Source organism: Equus caballus, chromosome 3, assembly GCF_041296265.1.
Source record: "Equus caballus isolate H_3958 breed thoroughbred chromosome 3, TB-T2T, whole genome shotgun sequence".
In the NCBI taxonomy this organism is placed as follows: Eukaryota; Metazoa; Chordata; class Mammalia; order Perissodactyla; family Equidae; genus Equus; species Equus caballus.
This window is the reverse complement of record NC_091686.1, coordinates 49,940,090-49,965,272: the sequence shown is the minus strand read 5'-3', so window position 1 is coordinate 49,965,272 and position 25,183 is coordinate 49,940,090. Positions and strand designations below refer to the sequence as shown.

The 25,183-nt window shown below is 37.2% G+C and overlaps 1 protein-coding gene across 16 annotated transcripts in view; it reads left to right on the top strand.

Moving 5' to 3' along the window:
- Positions 1 to 22,817, top strand: part of PDLIM5 (PDZ and LIM domain 5) — a 196,673-nt gene extending 173,856 nt beyond the window's left edge. For all 16 annotated transcript variants that reach the window (XM_023637708.2, XM_070262248.1, XM_023637711.2 and 13 more), the window contains 4 exons: positions 13,226 to 13,406; positions 15,796 to 15,916; positions 18,045 to 18,160; positions 19,545 to 22,817. In XM_023637708.2, coding sequence (XP_023493476.2) covers positions 13,226 to 13,406; positions 15,796 to 15,916; positions 18,045 to 18,160; positions 19,545 to 19,634 — 508 coding nt within the window. In that variant the 3' untranslated portion in view covers positions 19,635 to 22,817. The remainder of the gene's footprint in view (positions 1 to 13,225; positions 13,407 to 15,795; positions 15,917 to 18,044; positions 18,161 to 19,544) is intronic.
- The last annotated feature ends 2,366 nt before the right edge of the window (positions 22,818 to 25,183 follow it).

Here is a 25,183-nt window from a genome sequence, read left to right as displayed (position 1 = left end):
AATACAGCACACAGTACGTGATTACAAATAAAATAGCTTTTGTATTTTAAAGGTAGTCCATGTTCATTGTGACGTTTCAAAAATATAGAAAAACAGAAAGCAAAAATAAAAGTTCATTCATAATTTCACCTCCCCAGATAACTGCTGTTAATATTTTAGTTCACACTTGAAAACACACACACAGAAGGACAGATGTTTTACAGAAATGGAATCGTGATATCGTATTTTGCAAGCTGTTGTTTTTCACTTCTGTTGTGTTTTCCTCAGTGAGTACCTGCTTGGTAAGAGCTAGCCAGTGGCGCTGGGGCTAGTGATGGTGGTTATGGGGAGAAGGAGAGAGTCAGTAGAGGTTTCAGAGTCGAGTGCAGTGTCCAGCACCCAGAAGGCGCTCAGTGAGCGTGTGACTTGAAGAGATCACACGTGACTCCGGACTTGCCATCGTTCAGGCCATAGTGTCGATTTGGCTAGAGTCATTTTCTGGACAGTACTACTTTAGGGTTACTGCCTCACAGAAATATTTAAACTGTTAGAAAATCTAGTGTAGTATTGCTTTGTCCCCAAAGCGAAACAATGTTTTTAGTTACTAACTGTATTTTTTAAGTTTAATATTAATAAAGTAAAAGCTCTGACTTGTAACATGTTTCTGTAAGTTAGAGCACTTTGGTTACCTAGACTGGTATTTAGGGATAAAATATTCTGGATAAAAACGCCGTTATGAAGACAGGATTCACGGCTGCTATTTGTGTGCTGTTGTAAGCAAGTAATTACTGGATGGGTTAACAAAGCGTCAAACTGTATAAGTTGCTGATTTCTTCTTGTTGTGTGATTATCAAATTCTGTAACATCCTGTAATCACTACAGCACATCTGAAAAACTTAGTATGAAGAAAATATGAAGATCAAAACAGAAATTACATTCCCCACCCATACCTTCCTTGGTTTCAGTTTTAATGCTAGACCAGGATGTAATTTTAATGCATCATCTTCCTGCCATGTGAAATAAATATATATTATGTTAACAACATGAATGGCCACCACTTACTGCCCCCTCATCTGTTAAATTTTATATTGTCTGGATTATACCAGCACTTGTTATCAGTTAAGCGTTAAAGCTTCATCTCCTAGGGAAGTTAATAGGACCAGGTATTAGTTCATGTCAAGCTCATATAACAGTAATTAACGTGCGCATTTGCTTGGTGCTCAAGTGCTACCGCAGCTTGAATAGATTGTGGTCAGTTCACAGACCTCATCAAAGTATAATTCTAGTTCTTGGCCTCGGTTTTCAGTATCACTTACCAGAGCAGGGAGCCTTAGATCAAGTGACATTCTCTTGGACACCTGTTTTAAAAACAAGCTGCAGTTGCAGGCTTGATAGTTTGAATATAGAATACTGCAACCTGGCAAACTCTGAGAAGTTTAAGATTCCTTTATAATTTATATTATTTGTTTGTAATTTATATTGTTTTATTTTGTATTTATTTTCTAAATATTTAAAATTTTCAAAAACATTTCTAAAGAAAATATATTAAAAAGGGAAATCCATTTTGGTGGATTTTGTTTGTTTTAACAAAGTTAATTGTTTTTGGAAAACCTCGGAAACCTAAATCACTCAACATTAATACTGAACTAGATATCTCTTATAGAACATATTTAGCTTAAAATTATACACATCATTTTATTTGGATCTAATGTTTAAAATTTTTTGGTTTATTTGAACCTCGAAAAGATTATACGTGTTTTGCCTAAATTGTATTGTTTAGGCATTACTTGGATTAGTTGCTTTTACATATGGATAGGGTGTTAAATTTTAGGAAATTTTACTGAAGCCTTGACTAAGGTTGCTTTGGAACATTTCCAGTCTGTTGATGATGGAAGTACCATGCCTTTGACCTTTATATTCATGAATGGACTGACTGTTGGAGTGCTGGTATAAAGGGAAATAGAAAATCAGGCTAATTTGGCCAAAACCACATTTTAGTGTCCCTTATAGAATGGGCTTATCAAAACTCTACCTTATTTCTTGAGTGTTACATCTAGTGGCATTAAAATCTATTGACCACTTGTATTACTTGGAGTTAAATGCGCCATTCACATTTAGCTTCTTATCATCTTTGTGAAAGACAGAAAGAATTTATGGTGCTCGAATTTCTTCTTAGATATAGACTGCTTTAAAAAAATAGCCACAATCCTATTGTTCCGTCTTTGCCTGCAGCACAGCATCAGAACAATTGCAGTCAACCCATTGTTTAATCCAGTGAGAGGGAATTTTAACATTATTGATTTGTTTCTTGCTCAGTGATTTTCAAACTTTGCTTATAAGCAGAGCCATCCCCGTTACCCCAAGGAGAGGCCTCAGAGTTTTTTGTCTGTCTCACCATCCATTTCAATCTCTGACCGCTCTTTTATTAATAGGTTTTATTTTCCCTTCTGGTTAAGATTTTACTCGAAAACAAAAGCTTTCTTGGCTTAATATGTTAGCTCCTGAATTTAAGGAAACAACCAAAGACACAGACCAAGATTTATGAGCAAGACGTAGACCAAGGTTTCAGATTTACTGTAGTGAAAAATGCGAATGAACATAAATCTTCAGCATCTATGTGATGTAATATTATAGTGCCATTAAGATCCTGTTTTCAGATAATAACAATAATTGTTTAATGTGTTCTTAGCATATGCCGAATGTTACCCTAAGAATTTTTCCTGAATTCTCATAATAACTCTGTGAGACCATTGCTGTTATTGCCTTAATTGCACAGATGAGAAAACTTAGGACAGAGAAGTTACGTATTTGCCAGAAGTCACATAGATAGTAAATGAGAGAACCTGAATTTGAGCCCAGATCTAACTTTAAATTTTATTCATGCTTTGAACTATAACTATTTAAGAAAATGTTTATAGTATTATATTAAGATAAAAAAAAGAAGTACAGAACTCTAAATAAAGTATGGTTCTAATTTTGTGTAAAGAAAATAGACACCAAGATATATTAATATGTGTACTATACATAACTATTATGAAGATGTATACATATAATCATATATGCTACTGTATTAAATCAGGGAGAAAAAACAGCTTAAGGAGACCTGCCTTAACTTAAGAGTGTAGCAGTGTACTTTTCTTCATAATGTTTGAATATATATAAGTGAGAAAGACGAGAGTAAATAATAGATAGATTGAACAATTAAAGGTTCTTACCTCCCCGCCAAAATGACTTTGTACCACATGCACGCATTCTTACACTCATATAGATAGCCTGGGGTTCACTTTTCCGGTTTCTTATCTAATGTAGAAATATAGTCATTTTATAAGCAACATTCATTGGGTAGTTTGTGTGCCACCACTTTTAGGCACCACTGATATAGAACTCACAAACATGTTCCTTTGGCTTAGTCCATATTATGGACTGAATTGTGGCCTCTGCCGAAATTCATATTGAATTTGATAGGGTTCAAGACGTAACCCCCAGAACCTCAGAATGTGACTATATTTAGAGATAGGGTCTTTAAAGAGGTAAAGTGAAGTCATTAGGGTAGACCCTAACCCAATATGATTGATGTCCTTATAAGAAGGAGGAGATTAGGACACAGACGCCCATAGATGGCCAGCTCTAAGCCAAGGGGAGAGGCTTTAGAAGTTAACCCTGCCGACACCTTGATCTTAGACGTCTAACCTCCAAAATTGTGAAAAAACTAATTCCTGTTGTTTAAGCCACCCCTGCTGTGGTACCTTGTGAAGGCAGCCCAACAAACTAATACAATTAAACACTCCAGTAAAAAATACAAACAGGCAAATCAACGACCATGTCAACGTGGTAAATCTGATAAGATAGATCCAGAATCCTATTGGTGCGAAGGGGAGAGGGGATTATCCAGCTTCAACAACCAGTTTCTTTTGTTTGAAAGGAATGGCTAACAATTAAGGTTCAATAGTCTACTTATAAAACAACACTTTTATACAACAAAAGAGACAGTAGTCATATTGCGATATATAAACGTATCAAACCAACAAATTGTACACCTTAAACTTATGCAATGTTATATGTCAATTATATCTCAATAAACAAAATAAATAGTAAAGAAAAAAGAAAACTTATGTGCAAGTTGTCATACCTGTTTTCATGTGTATTTTGTCATCTGATAGAGAAGTTAAAGCCCTGGCACAGATAACCCTAACACAATAATGTCAGTACCTGAGCGGTACATACTACCCTTATAGCAATATAAGAAATATATATGTACGACCCTTATGTCCCTAGTAAGGAGTCCTGAATCATGGTACTTAGGAAAAGTATCTATATCTATAGGGTTCTAAATTGTCACAGTTGTAAAGTTGAAAAATCAGTCTTGCCTCAGGAAAATATGTTAATAATGGAAATCCATTTTGGTGATCTATATATATTATTCTTTTAGTAGCCAGGTCTCTTAATTTCCTGACATCTTCTACTTTAGCGATCCCTCTAGCCGACTTCAGCCACCGAATTTCAGTCATACCCTAGATCTTATCTTTACCGTTAACTAGAGTTCCTCCATAATCTCATTTTAAGCATCCCACTTACTTCAAGAACTATCACCTGTATTTTCGCTCTTTCTCTATTACCTCAAGTCCAGCAATCCTTTGACCACCCCCCACCTCCCACCTCCCACCTCCCAGCAACTTCTAATTCATTGATCCAAATACCTTTTCACTGTCTCTCAGGTCCTAGTATCCTCCCTTCCCTTTTTATCCAGTCTGAATTCCATAGTCAGTCATTATAATTAATACTCACTCCTTTGTATACATCCTCAATTCCTTTGCCCATCTCTCATTTCACCGTATTCACTTAACTAAATCACTAGCCTGGATAACATCAACTGTTGGTCTACTCTGCCCACACCTGAACTGAAGAATGTGCTGGAGGGAACCCACAACCATACTAATCAGTGTCACTTTAAATTCTTGACTGATAATCTCAGGTGTGTTCTTAATAGTGACAAAAGTTCTCTAGTACGTTTACTTTCCCACTCTCCCAGAAAGCCATTTCATATCTTCTCCTTTCTCCTTAAACTTCCAATACCTCCTTTCCTGTCCTCACTGTCAGCCGATGACCTTGATTCCTCTTTCATTCTTTCATGTAGGAAAGGGAACAAAAAAGACATATGACATAAGGGTCAGCCTGGTTGCGCAGTGGTTAAGTTCACACATTCTGCTTTGGTGGCCCGGGGTTCACCAGTTCAGATTCCAGGTGCAGACCTACACACTGCTTATCAAGCCACACTGTGGCAGGCGTCCCACATATAAAATAGAGGAAGATGGGCACAGATGTTAGCTCAGGGCCAGTCTTCCTCAGCAAAAAGAGGAGGATTGGGGGCAGATGTTCGCTCAGGGCTAAGCTTCCTCAAAAAAAAAAAAGGCACAACATAGAGAAAACAAAAAACAAAATGGCACTTGTAAATCCTACCTTATCAGTAATTACATTAAATGTAAATAGATTAAACACTCTAATTAAAAGACAGTGGGTGGCAAAGTAGATAAAATCATCTGACTATATGCTGCCTATAACAGACCACACTTTTAAATTAAAATATACAAATAGTAAAAGTATAGAAGAAGATTTATCATACAAATAGTAACCACAAGAGAGCTGGAGTGACTGTACTAATCAGATAAAATAGGTGTTAAGAAAAGGCTTGTTACTAGAGACAAAGAAGGACGTTTTATAGTGATAAAAAATTCAACCCATCAAGAAGGTATAACAATTATAAACATACATTCATCTAACAACAGAGCCTCAAAATACATGAAGCAAAAACTGGCAGAATAGAAGGGAACAACATAGACAATTCAATAATAATAGTTGGAAACTTGAGTACACCATTTTCAGTAATGGATGTAAGGCCTACACAGAAAGTCAACAAGAATTAGAAGCCTTGAACAACACTATATACTAAATAGACTTGACAGACATCAATAGAACATCCTATCTAACAAGAGGAGAATATATATTCTTCTTAAGTGCGCCTGGAACATTCTCTCCAGGATAGACCATATATTAAGCCATAAAGCAAGATTCAATAAATGTAAAAGGACTGAAGTCATACAAAGTATGTTCTCTGACAAGAATGGAATGACATTAGAAATTGATAACAGAAGAAAATGTGAGAAATTCACAAATAAGTAGAAATTAAACAACACACTCCTAAATAACCAATGGGTCAGAGAAGACATCACAAGGGAAATCAGAAAATACTTCCAGATGAATGAAAATGAAAACATACAGCAAAACATTCAGTGCAGCTAAAGCAGTGCTTAGAGGGAAATTTATAGCTGCAACTGTCTGTATTAAAGAAGAAAATTATCTCAAATCAATACATAACCTTCCATTTTAAGACACCAGAAAAAGAAGAGCAAACTAAACCTAAAGCAAGCAGAAGGAAGGCGATAATAAAGATTACAGAGGAAATCAATGAAATAGAGAATTTTTTTTAAATAAAAAACTCAATGAAATCAAAAGTTGGTTTTTTTTTTAGAAGATCAACAAAGTTAAACAATCTGTAGCTAAAGTAAAGAAAAGAAGAAGACTCAGATGACTAAAAACAACACAAGTTATTCTCTCACAGTTTCTGTGGGTCACAAGTCTGGGCATGGCTTAGCTGAATCCTTTGCTCAGCATCTGCCCAGGTGAAATCCAGTGTCAGCTGAGCTGCAGTTCTCGTCTAGAGGTCAGGGTCCCCTCTTCCAAGCTCATTTAGGTTGTTGGCCAAATTCAGTTCCTTACAGCTGTAGGTCTGAGGCCCTCAGCTTCCAGAGTCCACCCCACCTTAGGGAGTTCACAACATGACTGCTTTGTTCCTCGGCCAGCAGGGGAGCGTCTGCTGTTGCTTTTTAGCTGTCTTAGGGCTCACCTGGTAAAGCCAGGGCCCATCTAGGATAATCTCTCTTTGATACTGAGCAGCAGCTCACTCTGCTCACTGTGATCTGAGCCAATTAATCACAATAAGTTGGAGATTGAGAAAGGAAGTTTAATTAGATTAGCCAGCTAATTGGAAGACAGATGACTAATGACTTATAACCCACCTTCAAGGTTTACAGAATCTTGAGGCAGTTATAGGGAAGATGGGCAATGAAGAGGGGCTTCAGGGATGTTGGGCTCCAGGCATCACGGGCTCCAGGAATCACATTGTTCTATTCTTCTGTCAGCTGTGATGGATACCTTGTAGGTGTGTTTCCCACCTGTGGTCAGCCTGTTCCTGGAGAGAAACTCATAGAACAAAGTTTTAATTTATCCAGGTATCAGGGAGTACATACGTAAGTGGAGGCCATAAATCAGGAGAGCATGTGAATTTTTTAAAGTACGTGCAGAGCAGCGAGTTGTCACACAGGGCTGGGGCCATGTAGCAAAACAAGATGGCCTCACTTTTGCTAACTTACATCTTGATTAACTCAGTGTCAGCTGATTAGGGAACTCAGTTACATCTGCATAGCCCTTTTTGCCACGTGAAGTAATCTAATCACAGAGTGATATCCCATCATATTCACAGGTCCCACCCAGGTTCAAGGGGAGGGAATTACACAGCCCATGTACACAGAGGGCAGGAATCTTGGGGGCCGTATTAGAACTCTACTTACCAAACCTTCTCTTCTCCCTGTCTTCCCCTTCTCGGTTAGTGGTAGCTCTATTTTCTCAATTGCTCAGAACTCATGTGATCTATCAACACATCCTTTTGGCTCTAAACTTGTAGATACATCCAGAATTTGAACACTTCTCACTGTTTCTAAGACTGCCACCCCAATCCAAGCCACTGTCATTTCTCACCTGGGATAATGGAGTAGTTTCCTAACTAATTTATCTGCTTCTGCCTTTGCCCTCTCCCTGTCTATTATCAACACAGTAGCTAGAGTAATCCCAATAAAACATAGATCATGTTACTCTTTTGCTTGAAATGCTGTAACGGCTTCGCTTTTGGTAGAAGCCAGAATCCTCACAATGGCCTAAAGGCCCTGACAGTTCCCCTCCCCCCACCTCCTTATTTCTCTATTCTTATTGCTGGCTCATTTCTCCCTTGTTCCCTCTACTCCAGACACACTGGCCTTCTTGCTGGTTCTTGAATACCCCGGTCCCCTTCATCAGGCCCCTTCACTTGCTGTTCCCTTTTCCCGGATTCTCTTCCCCTAGGTTTACGCAGAGCTCACCTTCACCTCCTTCAGATCCTTACTCAAATATCAAGGGGGCCCTGGCCACCCTATTTAAATCCTCCCACCCCTCCCCCTGCAGTCGCCCCATCTCCCCTGTCTGCTTCATTTTTCTCCCCAGCACTTGACCTCTAACATACCAGATACTTTATTCATTTCTCTTATTGGTTGTTTCTCTCCCGCATACTAGAATGTAAGTTCCACGTGTGCACGGCTTTTTCTGCCTTTGTTTCTTGCCACGTTCTCTGCTCCTAGAACAGTGCCTGGCACATATCACTGCATTTAGTAAATATTTGTCCAGTTGATGAGTGAACTTTTTAAAAATATTTGGAGGAATGTGTGATGTTAGTCTTGCCAAGGTGAAATTATATCCCACTTGTCTTATTATATAGAATCGCATTTCTCCTGCTTTTCTGATTTTATAATAACCTCAATATAAAGAACTGACTGTAATTGTCTCTAATAAGCTTTTTTTAAAATTATCAATTAATGTTACCTTTTTTAGAACTTGTTCTTTTTGTTGACTATTGTTTGGGCTCATTTCACCTGTGCATTTATTCTTGAGGAGCAAGTCATTTGTGCCTTTAAATAAAAAGCTATAGTTGGCCTCACAACCTTTTAAATGCAGTGTTTTAAGAAGCTAGGAATTAAAGATGATACTCAGTGAAAGGAGAACTATATTTTTTAATGTTCCAAATTGGAAAGTTTGGGCATAATCCACTAGAAGTGAAAAATTAAGGGTGTCAAAAATATGGTGTTTCTAAATTTTAGGAAGGATTCTTAATATTTCTAATTTCAAATATTGTAAATCTTGAAAGATAGTCACTGTGTGTTACTCTCCTCTCTTCCTCATGTGTCTTTGTGTATATTTGTGACTGTGTGTGCAATTTCTCCCAGTAGTCTTTTCTATTTCACTCCATTCTTGAACTGTTCGCTCATGCCAGGCCCTTCCTACAAGTTGACTATCATAAAACTGGCTTATACGTGTTTGTTATTTATTATATCTAGTTAAGTAGAATATCAGATTCCATATTTGTTTTTGAGCAGGTGAGTTCTTTCCTACATGGCTTTGATTTTAACTTTTGTTGATTAACTTCTTTTGATCTTGTAACTTCTTTTTTTGTTTTTAACTTGTATTGATGCAGTGGCTTTTGGTTGCATAATATTTTAATCTGTAGTGGCTGGGCCCTGGAGGATTCCAGCCTTACAGTTGGTCATCCACATGATCTAGGAAAGTTGGCTAACTTCTCCTGTGTTTTCTTCATCTATTTATAGAGTTAATTTCCATCACTGAGGATTGTGGTGAGAATTAACTAACAAAGGGAAGCGAAGAGTCAGCATTTGATTCTGAAGCTGAATCCCTGTTAGATTGGGCCTGTGGAAATTTGCAGTGCCTTTCACTTCCTGACTGCTTGTAAGCTTTTCTTCTCCTCTTAACTCTTCCTTGGCATCCTTCCTTACCTTTCTTCTTTTTGCTTTTTGGCATAAGTCTCACAGAAGATAAGCAGGGTAAATGTTTCATGCCACAGCTCCTCTCTCTCAGCCAATCAGTGCCTTTACTCTCTCCCTCTCTTCTCTTGTCAGTCAACGAGTATTTAGTGAGGGCTCATAGGGCGCACGGTGCTCTAAGAGGGAGCTGAATGCTTAATTCCACTTCGCAGTTATCCAAGCCTGTCCCACTTCACAAATGGAAACCCAAGCCTGCCTGGAACAAGAAGAACTTCTTCAGTGTTAATCCTGTGTTAATGAATTTGTTAAATTAGTCTCTGCTGACACACAGAAGACAGTACTTTGTTATATGTAAGAGATTTTATTGTCTAATCTGCACAGAACTTCGAGGGCATTGATGAGGAAAGATGTTCTCAGCGCAGCCAAGGAGTGTCAAGTTAAGCCAGTATCAGCACTGAGCGTGTGTGTTTGAGAAAGATCTGGCCGGAGCAAGGGTCATTTTCAACTCCCCTTTGAAAGGTGCAGAGGGAGTTTCTTCACTATCGTTAAGACCTTTCACTATTCAAATCTGATAAAGAAATTAAGGAAATATCTTAAAGTTATCCTTTCAGTGGATGATCGTTTTTATTTTCAGTGGACTCTATTCTAGAAAGCTTTTAAAAACACTTAAGAATACATGAAATGTAAGAAAATCTAAATTACAAAAGGGAGCACAAGAAGAATGAAAATCGTGGATGGAACCATTAAAAATGAAGACTGGACAAAAATTTGTCATTGAGACTGGACAAAACCTGCAGTGACGTGCATATTTGCCTTTGGTTAGACTAAATTTGTCTTTAGGCCTTCTAATGATCAACAAAAAAGGAAAGTTAATTTTCCAATTTACTATACAATGAGATAAAAATAAACGCATTGCTCAAAAGAAGCAAAACTATTCTGGTTACAAAAACCTGCAAGGAATTTCTCCAAGGAGTCCATGTGAAACTGACCCTGAGTTGCAGGCAGGGCGGGGGGACTGTTGTAGAGCTGTTTCCTGTGACAAGTGGCCCTGCAGACTCATGTGTCACACCGAGTGCTGGGCACTACAGGAATACTCTGTGGACTGGGGCAGCCCAATATGTGTGATCGCAGAACCTGGTTCTCTGTGGGTCTGACTTGCGCTAAACACATATTTTAGGAAATCTGGAAAATGGATTGTGTGTCATTGTTTTTAAATGTCTTTTTTTTCTCAGATGAACTTTGTTAAATGTTTGCTAACAGTGATAGACATGTTCCAGGAGTGAAGCTCTTTACTCCAAGTGCGTACCAATACTTAACGCTTTAACAGAATGTGAAGTTTGAGGTTGCATTGACTTAATTTGCAAACTGAAAAGCTAAATAAGGGGGCCGGCCCTGTGGCCGAGTGATTAAGTTTGCTTACTCTGCTTCGGCAGTCCAGGGTTTCGCTGGTTCGGATCCTGGGTGCATGCCTAGCGCCGCTCATCAAGCCATGCTGAAGCAGCATCCCACATACCATAACTAGAAGGACCTACAACTAAAATATACAGCTATGTACCGGGGGGCTTTGGAGAGAAGAAGGAGAAAAAAAAAAGCTAAATAAGGACACTGCCTCAAGGGGCCATCTAACCTTATGGATGGCTGAAGATAGGCCCTAATAAAAAATTCACCCAGTAAATTGTTTTGAATCTACCCTAATGTCCAAGACAAATGGCAGCATAAAATCCCCGAGTTCTACCACACTCTTTGTTACAGTCACAGTAAAGTTAGCCTGGCAGATTTTTCAAGCCTGTATAACCAGATACCCACCTGGTGGAAGAGCTCAGAGCACTCTTTAAAAGTTGTCTAGCTTTGAGCATTGTGACTCCTTAGTTTATCTCTGAAGGTAGAGTACTTGCCAGATATATACTGAGGAAATGAAATGAAGGCACTTGTTAAGTAGGACTGTTATTTATAAACCAGTTAAAAATTGAGGGACAACCTGCCGAATGGAACATACTTGGTTACAGAACAGGTGACCTGTCGCCATTTTTTTTTCCTGGCAGGAATTGGTTAACAAAGGCATTCCTTGTTAGTGATAATAAAACTATAGCACCCTGACATTTAAAAAGTAATAATAAACTACTTGTCTTAAATGCTTAGAGAGCTGCATGCACTAGCTCATACAAAATGACATCATATTATTAATAAGAAACAAGTTAACAAAAACAGGGGCTAGCAAACACCGTCTTGGACCACACAGAACACGTTTTCATCATTCGTCAAGAGCCTTTCTGCCTTCTTGACTCTTGCAGAATTAGGTGCTGGTTCTGAGTAAATATCAATGTATTTGCAAGGAATTTCCCAGTGGGAAATAGGTGCTGAATACCAAAGACTGTTTATTGTCAAAGACTAAAAAATGCTTTGACTTTGTGATGCTCATTACTGTGACTTTTCCTGTTAACATCTGCCTAGAAGTCAGGCATCCAAGGCTTACGAACACTTAGCCTGTGGTCACTCAGTGAGGATCAGTGGTGGTCATGAGGTCAGAGACAGTGCCGGTTGACTAGAGCAGCATGCTAGAATCAGGAAAGTCAGCTTCTGGCCTTCACTCACTCAGGGGTTTGATGATACGTGTCATATCTTTTGAACGTTCCGTATCTCAGCTTCTCCGTCTGTTAAACGGAGTTCATAAAAACTGCCCTGGTCTGTCTCACAGGAGTGCTGCAGGGACAAATTAGATAAGTGTAAAAGTACCTTGGAGGTAAAGCCACTCTGTGAATAACAATTAATGAGATGTAGCTACTGAAAAGTATGTTGCCGAGGCTACACTCTTCATCTCCGCAGGCTGCCTGACTAGATAAGGCTTCGTAATGGATTCCTGTCAAGCAAACCAAACCCATCTTATCAGTTCCTGACTGTATAGTATTTAATGGAAAAAAATCTCTTAACAAATGCGTTACCTTGATACAAATGTACATTAAGAGTCAGTCATGTTTGAATTCAATAAAACCTTTCTAAGTAGCTTCAGACGATCTCTAATATCCAGTTTACAGTTTCTGTAGTCATTTTGGAGGGTGAGGATTTGACGGGTTTAATGAAGTTGAGAAATAAGTATATGAAACCTTGTGTGGGGAAGAGAAGTTAACTAGGATTTTTTCTCAGGTAATAATTATTACTGTTTTTAAGCCTCTGACATTACCAAATTGAAATTTTTCCTTTGTTTATTTTATAAAAATGTTAAATTCTGGTCTCCATAAGCCATATATTTTTTTCTGGTGACTTCATTTTCTGTCCAAGTTAACATCCTCATTCGCAGTCATACTCATGACACAGACAGAATCACTCACTGCAGCTCAAAAAACGTAACCACCAGCTCTTTGAAGACAGAAAGAAGTGGAGGCGCTGACCTTTCTTGAAGGAATCCCTTAGGCGCTCTGACTCCTCTGCCCTTTCTCTTCACATAAACGCACAGAGAGTTCCTGTGTGAATTGACTGCACCCATGTGTTCACTCCTCGAGAAGGAGAATTGAGCAAGTATGTAATTGTTTGGACATTCATAAAAGAAGTCCTATGCAGGCTCACTTTACAAACTTTTGTTCCTGAGCCAACTTGATCTCTTTCTTCGGCAGGGGACCATACCTGGTGGCACTGGGGAAATCTTGGCACCCGGAAGAATTTAACTGTGCGCACTGCAAAAATACGATGGCCTACATTGGATTTGTGGAGGAGAAGGGAGCCCTGTATTGTGAGCTCTGCTATGAGAAGTTCTTTGCTCCTGAATGTGGTCGATGCCAAAGGAAGATCCTTGGAGTAAGTATTGGAAACCTTTTTATTCTGAGTGAGTTTTCATGCAGGATAATTTTTTGTTATGAAACCCTTCCATCATTTTTACTTTTTATTTTCTTCTTGCTTGATTCCCTCTCTGCTTTCATCACTGTTTATTATTGTAAAGCAAAACTAAATAGACCTCTGTCGAAGTATATCGGACTCCTGGGGTTAAGTTGTCTTTGGTTTTGTCTTACTGAGGGCTGGTTTGTCTAGTGAAAGTCTAACCACTGTGGGGAAAAAATAATTTACTGCGGGTGTGCCACCTCAACAGGACCCTGTTTGCTCAGGAATGAGGAGGTCGCACAGGACCACACACATCAGAGTTCTCAGAACTGACACCTCCACTGTTTTAAATTAAATTCCATAGCTTTTATAAGAGCAGCGTTCCCCCATTTGTCAGAGTTCAGGCACAGGGCACAGATCTCATGAAATACATAAAACATGAGGCTTATAAATGATATTTTTCTTGAATGCATATAATGTTTAAAAATATAACCTCAGTTTTATGAGAGTGTACATGTGATAGAAAAATAATCAAACCACACCTTTTTTTTTTTTTTTTGCAAGAAGGAAGTCATTTAGGAGTCAGAATCATAATAAATAATGATGAATGAATGAATTTCCTGCTCTGGAATACCCAGTTTGCATCTACAAAGTAAGGGTTAGGCATTTCCTATGGGTGACCAGGAGTTGGAATTTTTTTTTTTAGAAGCAGCCAAAAATGCGTGGTCTCATACAAAACTTATACAGAAGTTGAAAATGGTATTGCTGAATTGTAATATTCTCAATATGAAAATATAATAATGAAACTCTAATTCATATCAGTTGAGAGAAAAGTTAGTATGAATTATTGAGTAGTCTTAATTTTAGAAATTAGGACCCATCTTTAAATGGGTCCAAAACTTTGAGGACACTTAAATTATAAATACACCACATGAAATATTTCTGTATTATTAATTTGTACAACATGTTGGTAACAAAAGAGTAGAATAATTCAGGCTGTTCCTTCCCAAATGACAAATAATTCATAAGTAGAATATATATTAATACTGTTTTAGTATATAAAAGTTTTCTGTGGATTCTAGAGTAATTAGTAAAACAAAGTCAGGTAAACCTCTTAGAAGCAAATGAGGGTCTAGGAAGTGGGCCTTAGCTCATTGCTTTAGAGATAGACCAGAACTTCACTGAAGGGACAGATTCTCTGGATTGTGTTCTGGTGGTTTGCTTGCCTACTGAAGAAGGCATGGTAATCTTCTCGAGGATAGAAAGGAAGTGCATTCTGGAAGCCTTGGGAAATGATTGGACTCACTGTACGTTTGTTGTACATGTTCATGGTGATCTTTTCGGATCTGCACAACTGTCATTTCTTCCTCTTGTCCTTTAGTAGTGAACTATGGCATTTTCTTTAGCTAATGACTTATTGCATATCACTTTATTTTCTTTTGATGATTTTTTTATTATAAAAGAAAATATTTCACTCTACAACAATTAGAAAATACAAAAAATGTAAAGAATAAAATTAAAATGACCTATACATTTACCAATCCCAGATAATTCCTGTTAACCTTAGGATGTATTTTCTTCCAGTTTGCTCTTTGTAAGTAATTCATTTAGAAAATTGTAACCATACTTTATGTATAGCATCCTCTTTTTTTGTAATAAATGTTATGGAAATAATTTATTAACTATTCTTCAAAATGATTTTTAATGGCTCCATCTCTCTCAACCTAAAGAAATGATTCCTTGCAAAATCAACTTCACAAAACTTCTTTTCCTAATTAAAATCTGGCCCAAGTCTTTGAAGCTTGGTCTGTTTACCCATAGGGCCGTTGTTGACTGGAATCCATGCGTTATGGTTCAAATTTTAGACACTCATTTGAGCGTGTGCTTAGTGCAGTCACAGCTGGTTTCCCAAATCTAAACACGTGTTAAGCTGATTGGATTACACTGATTATGTTATTGCTTCCATAATGCACCAAAGTATAGGTTTGTTTTAGTTTTTAAATGTTTTGCCCTTCCTCCATGACATTTTCAAGATATAACTATGAAACCTTTATAAGTTAATGTTTCCTGACACCCTTTTGAGAGAAAGCAGAATGTGTTGCAGCTTACTTTATTTACCACATGTATAATGTTTAAATACCACAGTAATCATTCTTTAAATAAGTTTACTATTATATAGTGCATCAGTTTAGATGATTGGTGAGTCTCTCGTTAAGTATCTCCTGTTACTTAGATGAAAAGCTCAAGGCAAAGACACAGCCTGTGTGTCTACTTTGGGTCCCTTTAAAAGGGTATATTGGTCCCATTAGTAGAATAAGCACTGGTGTATTGTCTTCTTTCTTTACATCCAATTACCTTTCTGTAACAGGAAGTCATCAATGCCTTGAAACAAACTTGGCATGTTTCCTGTTTCGTGTGTGTGGCCTGTGGAAAACCCATCCGTAACAATGTTTTCCACTTGGAGGATGGCGAACCCTACTGTGAGACTGGTAAGGTCCTGAAGCCGTTCGTTTCTTACATTTTGAATAAAGATAAAACATTAACCCTTATATTGCTATAAAGTTCAAAGGAAATACTAGGCAAAATAGTTTCCCTAATTATCTTAGGAGCATTTAATGTTAGTCTAAATATATAGCAAAAAACTATGTAAAATTTTTATGTGACTTTGTCAAAACATGTTCCCAACGTCATTAAGAGAAGTGAGCATGTAAGCATTACTTAGAAAAATATGTTGCTTGAATTCCAATAATTTATGGATATAAATTCTACCAAATCGTGCAGGTTGAAGCCATCTCTTACACTCCATTAGTGAATTTTCAGTGGTTATAAACATGAGAAATGTTCAACTTTTGAACAGGATATTGATTTCTCTTTAGAGCAACTGTCTTGACAATAAATTGGAAATCCTTTGTTACTGTTCCTGAATGAGAGGGTAATTCTGGCATGGATTGCTTCTTGGTGAAATTGTTTTTAATAAACTAGGCTCTAAGGACCAGACTACTACATTTGTCTTATTACCTAACCTCTGAACATTTCCTTTTCCTTCCCAAAGGCTGTAAGTGACCTTTCATAACACTTATTTGTTAATATTACCCTTACTTAGATATTACTACCATGCAGATCTAGTTCAAAAAATAAAATATTTTTCCTTTATCATGCCCCACCTCGCTACCGCTGCTTTCCCACTGTGGAGTTTTATTGTTGTTCTACCTTGAGATTCAAAATTGAAAATTAGGGGCTGGCTCAGTGGCACCACAGTTAAGTTCACGCACTCTGCTTCAGTGGCCCAGGGTTCATAGGTTCAGCTCCTGGGCGCAGACCTACACACATGCTCATTGAGCCATGCTGTGGCGGCATCCCTTATACGAAATAGAGGAAGATTGGCACCAATGTTAGCTCAGGGCCACTCTTCCTCACCAAAAAAAAAAAAAAAAAATTGAAAATCCCTCAACCCCTCTTTGCCCATTCAATATTTTCTTATTTTCACGTTTCTTTTAGCTCCTTAGTTAGGGCCAGTCTAGATCTATGCCATACCAGATCCCAGGAAACCCTATGGAAATTCCAGTGAACTATCCCATGGGCCATTTTGGGACAGGCTGGCTACAAGTTACCTACCCTGATTCAACCAGAATATTTCACATTTTGTAATTCACTTAATTCTTTTAAGAAAGAGCTGTTTGTTTTAGAAGCTTTGCAAGACCTTTTGGCTAACTGGCAGATAGCCTCTATCTAGCCAAAACACATATAACCTATCTAGCCTTAGTATCACATTTAATGTAGCCTAAGAAGTCATATTTTTTAAAACCGAAAATTGAAACCAGCCTGATGGCACAGTGGTTAAGTTCGCATGTTCCACTTTGGCGGCCCATGAGTAACACAAGTAGTGAGAGTAGCCACAAAAAAGAAAATAAAAATGCTGATGAGTTCTAATTGAGTAATAGTAAAGAAACGTCCTGTCAAAACTGCTTTCTTCAGAAGGAAATCCTATTAGTATTTTATAAACCTGTGATCTGTGTCTAGTAAGTGGTGTTCTCTGGTTAAGGATTTTCAGCATAAAGTCATAAAATTGAAAAGAAAATACAGCAAACAAAAAAAGTGGCTAATACTGTTGTGTTACAGTCCAGCTAGAAACTCAGTCATGGCACTTATTCATGGAAGTTTCCTGTGACTTTTTTTTCCCCTTACCAGGTCAGATTCACTGTGAAATTTGCTAAAATCAGATATTTCTTCTTGACTTAAGTTCATTAACCTTATTGTTGCTAGTTATTGGAAGTTCTCTTGTATTTTGTTGAAACAGTCATATCTGTTGTTAACTTATCGAAGAGTGTTGTTCTTCATATGTATTTGGGTGTTTAAGTAGTTGGAGAGAAATGAGAAAAATGGAAAAATATAATAAAAGATGTTAAGTTGTGTAAATAACGCTTACCGGGGTAACCTGAAATATGCTGTACATATATCTCAAACCAAATATTACGCCATCTGAAAGTTTTCCAGTTACTACTAACTTTACCCTCATCACCTCCCTTAATTCTAAGTTGTGGCTGCTTTCTAGGAACTATCATTCTAAAGCTTTGCCGTGTTTACATTATGTCTCCCACACCCCTGCCCCCATTGCAGATTACTACGCCCTCTTTGGTACCATATGCCGTGGGTGTGAGTTTCCCATAGAAGCTGGCGACATGTTTCTGGAAGCTCTGGGCTCTACCTGGCATGACACTTGCTTCGTGTGCTCAGTAAGTAAACGCCTATTTCCAGATTAAAGTGGCTTAGTGTGGCCCGTTCTAGCCTAACCATGAAGTGGCAATAACAGTATCTTTCAGTCCTTCAAACCTAAAAATATTTCTACAGTGATTGTGAAAGTTGTTTATGAGAATTTTTGGCGCCTTTTGAAATTATTTGGTGCAGAATAAGATGCCTACCCCTTTAGAGAAAATCCTATTTTTAATACATTTTTGTTTATAAGGAGAAGCTATATATTTCTTAAAACAGAAAAGTCCTTTACTTTTTTTAAAACTGTTTTATTGGAATGTTTTAGTAATTTTTGGAAACATATGTAATTCTTGAAATAGAGATAAACAATTATAAAAATCTATTATTGAATAAACACTGGAAGTAAATTGTATGTTGATCCATTTCCTTCCTTAGCAATAGTCCATGAATATTCTTTTCTTTTTGAGACTATAATAAATATATAGTAATATATTTACCTACTTCATTTGATACTTTAATATTTTTGGTTTTATTTTTAATATAATGATAGATTCAGAGATTAACATTAACCTAAGATGTGTATTTTTTAATTTAGAAAGTAAATATCCAGTAAAGTTACTCTGTTTAGATGTTTTATTTTTTTATTAGAGTTAATCTAATATTTTTCAATACTCATTGTATGACAGGAAAAAAGTCATGTTAATTGAAGTTGAATGATTTCCCCAAACGTTACCATTATTTATCTCATCCATCTCTTGGACTTTGTAAAATCCATAAAAAGTAACAGCTTTTAGTGGATTTGCCTTCTTTCTCTGGTAGAGCTGCTCACGAGCATTATAATTAACAAAGGCAGTAGGAGAGACAAGAAGACATAAAAGTGGATAGTTAACTGACTGTGTAATCATCCGGCAACCAGATGTTGACCAGGGTTTTCACTCTAAGAAACAAAGAAATTAATTAAAAAGAAATCTCAGGTATCCTGTACCTGTGTATTTGGGGGCTTGGGAACATTTGGCAAAGCCACATTGTGTTTTCTTTTTGAATGCTTTGGCTCTCTACAACAGGAGGCAGATTTAAAGCATTGATTAGAATTTGGGAACAGAAATTATATTTAATGTGACCTCTTTATGTGTTGATTTTTTCATTAGGGCTAAGTGCTTCACTCCCAGTAAAGAAAAATAATGATCAGTGACTTAAATAAATTAGAGTGCATTCCAGGAAAAAGTCATTCATTCTTGCTTTTGAAGGGTTACATGAAATATCGTAGTAACTGTGAAATGCTTAGGTGTCTAATACAGCCAACTGAAGTGATTTGTCATATTGTCTGTTGGGTGAAAAATCATTTTCCCCTTCTTGTGTATAAGTGATAAAATAATGATATTCCCTTGAATAATGCTTCTTTTTCAGGTATGTTGTGAAAGTTTGGAAGGTCAGACCTTTTTCTCCAAGAAGGACAAGCCACTTTGCAAGAAACATGCTCATTCTGTGAATTTTTGAAAGTCAACAGTTCAGGAGATGAGAAGAAATTTAAAGAGAAAGAGGAGAATTAAAATTACAAATTAGTTTTTAGATTTAATATTTATATGGAATTTTGAAAAATAATAGTGGCCCTGAAGGGATGAATTCCAGCTTTAAAAACCAAGTCTATGAGGAAGTATTTGGCTTTGTAAAGTAAAGAGACAGTTTGGCTTTTATTATTACTTTTTTCTGTATTTTCTGCCCATAAAATAACTTTTATAAAAATCAACTTCCTGGTTGACTATTAAATTCATCTTAGAATTAATTAATGAAGAATTAAATTTTAGAATAAAAACCTCCAACCTCTATGCTGAAATAATTATACTTTCTTTCCTTGTTAGGTAGTGATGAGCAAATCTGTAAAAGGCAATGAAGATGCCTTACACTTTATCAATAAGTGAAACGTAGTATTTTTTTTTAAATGGTGTTTATCTTTATAGCAGTAAATAGGAATTTAAACAGAGAATTTTACCAGTGGTAGGTGTCAGTTTTTTAAACATTGTGTGTACATTTTGTTTTTGTTTTACAGTTGATCATTCCAGTAGGAAAGGACAATGAGATTTTTGATCAAAATGTGTCATGTTAATAAGAGATGTTATATTTTTCTCTCATCCCCCTCCCCTAAAAAGCCACCATATAGCTTATAAATCTCAAATTTTTGCTTTTTACTAAAATACGGATGTTTCTATTCATTGTGTATGTTTTATCACCTGTATTAGTCGAACTCCATTTAAATGTTTTCCCTTCCCTCATGTTGCGATAAAGAGCTAATTGAATGACTTTGGACTCTGACAGTTTTCTCTCTCTTTAAAGAGAATAAGTAGAAAAGAATGTGGTTGGGAATTATGGTCAATCAGAGGATTGGATCCAGAAGTTTTAAAAATTCCCCCTTTTTGGACAGTGAATCCGTTAGATGAGTTTCAGAGTTATGTACGATGAAGGTTTGAGAGCTCTCTTTGCAGAATAATTCTTTTTCTTTGATTCTACATTAGAAAAATAAAAGATGGGCTTGGGGATATGATAAAATCTAGATTTTGTTTTTGGTCCTTCTCTCTCAGTAATAAGTGAACCACTTCCTGAATGTGATCACCGAGTTTGGAAAGTTTTCTTCACAGGGGTTTGGTCGTCTGAGAGGGGAATATGATTAATAACTCAGACTGGCCCATTATTTCTTTTCTTCATTGGAGGAGAAAAGTTATGTAGATAACCACATGAAGACAGAAAAACAATTATGGCAAAATCACGGATCCTGTTTGCCCAGTGAGAAAAGAGATGGTGGCATTTGATAGTTTTCTCTTTGTTTCCAGAATGGATGAAAGCCCAGGATCGCACTGAGTTATAATTTAAATCTGTTTGGGGCAAGGTGCTTTTAAAGTTGAGACAGAGCCCCAGGTCCTTCCTGCCCCATCCTCAGTGACCTTTCACCTCCATTGTGTGCGTGTTTGTTGTGGAGGGAGGGCTTAGCTAAGCTATTTGTTTAACCTCCCTAAGAACTTCCCAAGGCATCTATCCTGAAAGCTGTTAATTTATGGTCTAGCAGATTAATATTATATGCAGATAATAGTTAACTGGGGATAAAGGAATGAGAAGGTGTCCCCCTTCTCAAAGTGGCAAAGTGAATGCGTCACCAGTGGCAATCCCAGCTCCCGCCTCCCCTCCGTTGTGGAGGGAGGCAGGACGGTGTTTTTGAAGTGCTGGGACTGAATCGTGCGTTATTTCTCATTGCTGCTGAAAGCACCCTGGGAAGACGTGCTGGCTGACGTGGACTGTCACGTGTCTCAGTGTCAGTCTGTTGCTTATACAATAATAAAAGAAGTTGGGGGTTTTGTTTTGGTGTGGTAGAGATTTTTTTTTTGTTATTTAGTTTTGCCTTTATAGATTATATGCCAAGATAGTATTTGATAAGTCAATGGCATTTGGGTATTTCCTTCAAAGAATTTTATTTGACCTGGATTTCTTACAAAATTATCTTACATTAAGGATATCATTTTTATTAGACTTTTCTATGTATTATTTGTGGAGCGTAATGTTGCATTTCTCTAAATTTTATCCCTAAAAGGGTAACGTTGCTTCCTAATTTATCATTTTGTCTTTGCGCTTTGTCCTCCTCTTCTGTGGCAAAGCTTTATCTGCTCCAAACCAGTTAATCCTGTGAAACACATACTGATTATAACCCAGAAGAATCTCTGTATTTTCCAGTGGGGAACGCCATATTCAATACACCAGCATTAATCTTTTAATAACTGGCAGAGCACTTTATTCTTCTGGTGAGCTCCCTGAGTATTTATTTTTCTTATTATAAATATTCCATGTCAGTAGTATTTTTCTAATTATTACCTCTTTGCTATAGAGCATTTACTTTTAGTCTCTGTGGATGTATATTTTGGAGTGCTGTACTCAGTATGATATGGATTAAAATCACAGTACGTGACTCTTAAACACCCCCTACCTGGATTTCTCAATTTCCAAATTCAGTGATAGGTTGAGATTTAGAACATTTCTCTAGACTTGCAAGGACTGAATGTTGCCCGCTAAGGTAGCAGCCTAAGAGTGATGCTCCCTGCTTATGCTTGCAGCAGCATACATGTTTCCTACTGATTCACGTTACATTTAGAGTCAAAAACTAAAACCTAATCATTTGATCACAGTATTACGATAAATAAAAATAAGAGTTTAAATCTTGAAAATATTAGTGCAGCGTTATATTTAAAAATTATCTACAACAGAAATGTGTTCTTGGTACCATTTTCAAGGGGACTATATGAGAACCAGTTTTATAGACAATAATTCCCGCCTCCCCCTGCTCAAGTGTGAATCTTGTGTTCTGGTAATTTTTGTGATGTTTGGAGTTTGGTCATCCCTATTGGAAGGAGAGGCTTTTCAGACATCAGGGAAGGGAAAATGTACTGACTCGTGTTACGCAAATCTAATGTGGCTTCAGTTTGTGCCCCTCCATCCCCCAGATGTAGGGTATTGGGTTTGGATTCTCAATGTATCATTAATATTAATCTCTGTCTTCTGTTTCTTTAAGTTTTTAGGTTTGTATCTGTCTGTGCTGTATTGCTTTTGGATACATTTTCTAATTAAAAACCACATGAGAAATATAATCAGTATAGTAACGCCTTGATGTACACATAATAAATAAACGGCTGCAGTGATGTACCCGAGCTCTCCTGGGGTGTTTTTGGGGGGCAGGGGATTGGTAGCCGGTAGTTTCCATGAAGTCATCATGGGAAGAAGTCATGTTCACAGAATAGGATGAGAGGAATTATTCTTAGAAGACTCCGTCTTCTATGACCTTTGCTTATCAAAATGTCTCAGAAAAAACACATTTGAAAATACTGCCACATTTATTCTACTTTAATTCATTTTTATGTTCTTCATGTAATAGGTACACAATAAATCTTTGTGAATTAATAGATAAATAAGCTCTATTGTCTTTTAAAAAATATTTGTTGCTGAAATTATTCATTGGAATAACCTGTTATATCAAGCAATATATTGTATATCGTATTCAAACAACCTAAGTCCCCGTCTACATTTTTCGTTGGCCACAGTATGTTACTTCCTGCTTAACTCATCCTGATCTCATTAGCTCACTTTTCTGTAACTAGGTCGGCCCACCTATTCCTCGTTTGTTTATTGACTTGAGTAAGATTTTTTCCCAACTGTATAAAGTTAAGAGGAAATGTTTCTGTTGCAGACTATATATTGGAAATAAAACAAAAATTCAAGTCTATTTGCTCACAGTATATTAAACTCCAGAAGCCAAACTTATAAGAGCATCAAGTCGGCATCTGACATTTTAATAGCTGCTGTTTGGTTTCTATCAATCACGTCATTGCACATTAAAATGCACCGACAAAATAAGAGATCTGTCATTCCTTCGTTAAGAAACAGTAATCCAGGACAAGATTTATAGGCGTAAGACTCAACAGCGTGTGTTCACAGTAAACCCCCATTCAGTGCTCAGACCTGAACAAGCCTCGCTGTCATTCAATGCTTTCTGCTCAAAACCTCCCCAGTATAAGATTATCAAAGGTTTTCTTACAGAACTATATATAAAATCCTTTTTGCCAGCAAAAGCTTAATTTAGGTTGGCGGTTTCCCTCTTGGAGTACTCTCAGACAAGATCTTGGTTATATCAGAAACACGTAGAGACTGATGTATTATTAGCGGGCCTGGTGTTAATTAGGGAGAATTACCAGAAATAGTTTGCTTCGTGGGAATTTATTACAGAATCACACTTGACTGATGGCAGAATAGGAGTTGCTGAGAGAGAGCAGCTCCCACTCATAACTGCTAATTAATAGGGTGCCAAAATTCCGCAGAGGAGGTTTCATCCCAAGTGTGGGAGCCTCACAGGGAAAATGGTTCCTTTGCAGTATTTAAAATTTAACAGAGGAAAGGGGCCGGGACCCATGGCTGCCCAAGAGAAGTCGCAGACTGATGCAGTTCTGTGTTGTTCTTATGAATGAGAGCATTTAAGTCAAGAAGCACGAAGCCCAAACGTTTGTGAAAGAATCCCTTTCCCCCCAAAAGTCAAAAGTCGCCTGTGTGTTTATCATACTTAGGAGACATGCATAGTGTTTTCAATGTGGCAAGTGTCTGATTCGTTCAACTGTTCGCTTTATGAAGAGAATTTAGAACAACTCAGTCGTCTATGGTATTATATTACTGACCTTTTGCTCTTTAGTCAGTGATTTAGGAGCTGTCTGAGTAGGTGGCAAGATTACATCAATGATTAATAAGAAAGGTGTGGCCTCCACACCTTGAACACAGAGTTGGGGAAAAGCATGGCGTGCTTAGTGCTTGGTGATTGGCACTAATGGCAGAGCACTGAGGGAGCCCTATTAAAGGCAAGTTTGCCAAGAAGGAAATTTTTCTCCTATGTCTGTGACTGCGTGTAATCACATACAATGAAACTTGGAGCCGTTGCTTAGTGTAGAAGAATAAAACATTTCCATGTCAGAAAACCACTGATCACTGACCTCAGGGAGAAAAATTAAACAATTTAGAATTCACAGAGAGTATAATTTTTCACTTTCTCTTCAGGCAAATATAGTTCCCAAGGAAAACGACTTCTGTGCCAGCTCCGTGAACTGATTGACGTGGTCCCTAATGCATCCATGTTTCAAAGGACAAAGTTTTCTGTTTAATGATTGGGTTCCAAATTAGTTTTTCATCTTCATGTTCTAAATTGTCATATTTGCTCTCTAGTTCAAATATACTTAGGTTTGTTTTTTCTTTCCTTTTTTCTTTTTTTCTTTTGCTTGTAAAGCACACACAGCTGGTGCTATTCTCTAAGCACTTACTCAAAAGTACCATTGTTTGTGTAAAGTATTTTAGTAGACTATAATATCTTCAGAGGTGTCTTTTGATTTTTTTTTCATGTAGTGTATTGCTGATATGCCAAATTGCTCCCTTGGTAAATAGGAAAGTAAATTGAACTTCAGTGACTTATCATACCAATATTAGTTTTTGTGTAAATAAAAATCTTTGCTTAGGTGACCCTATATTGCTGTCAT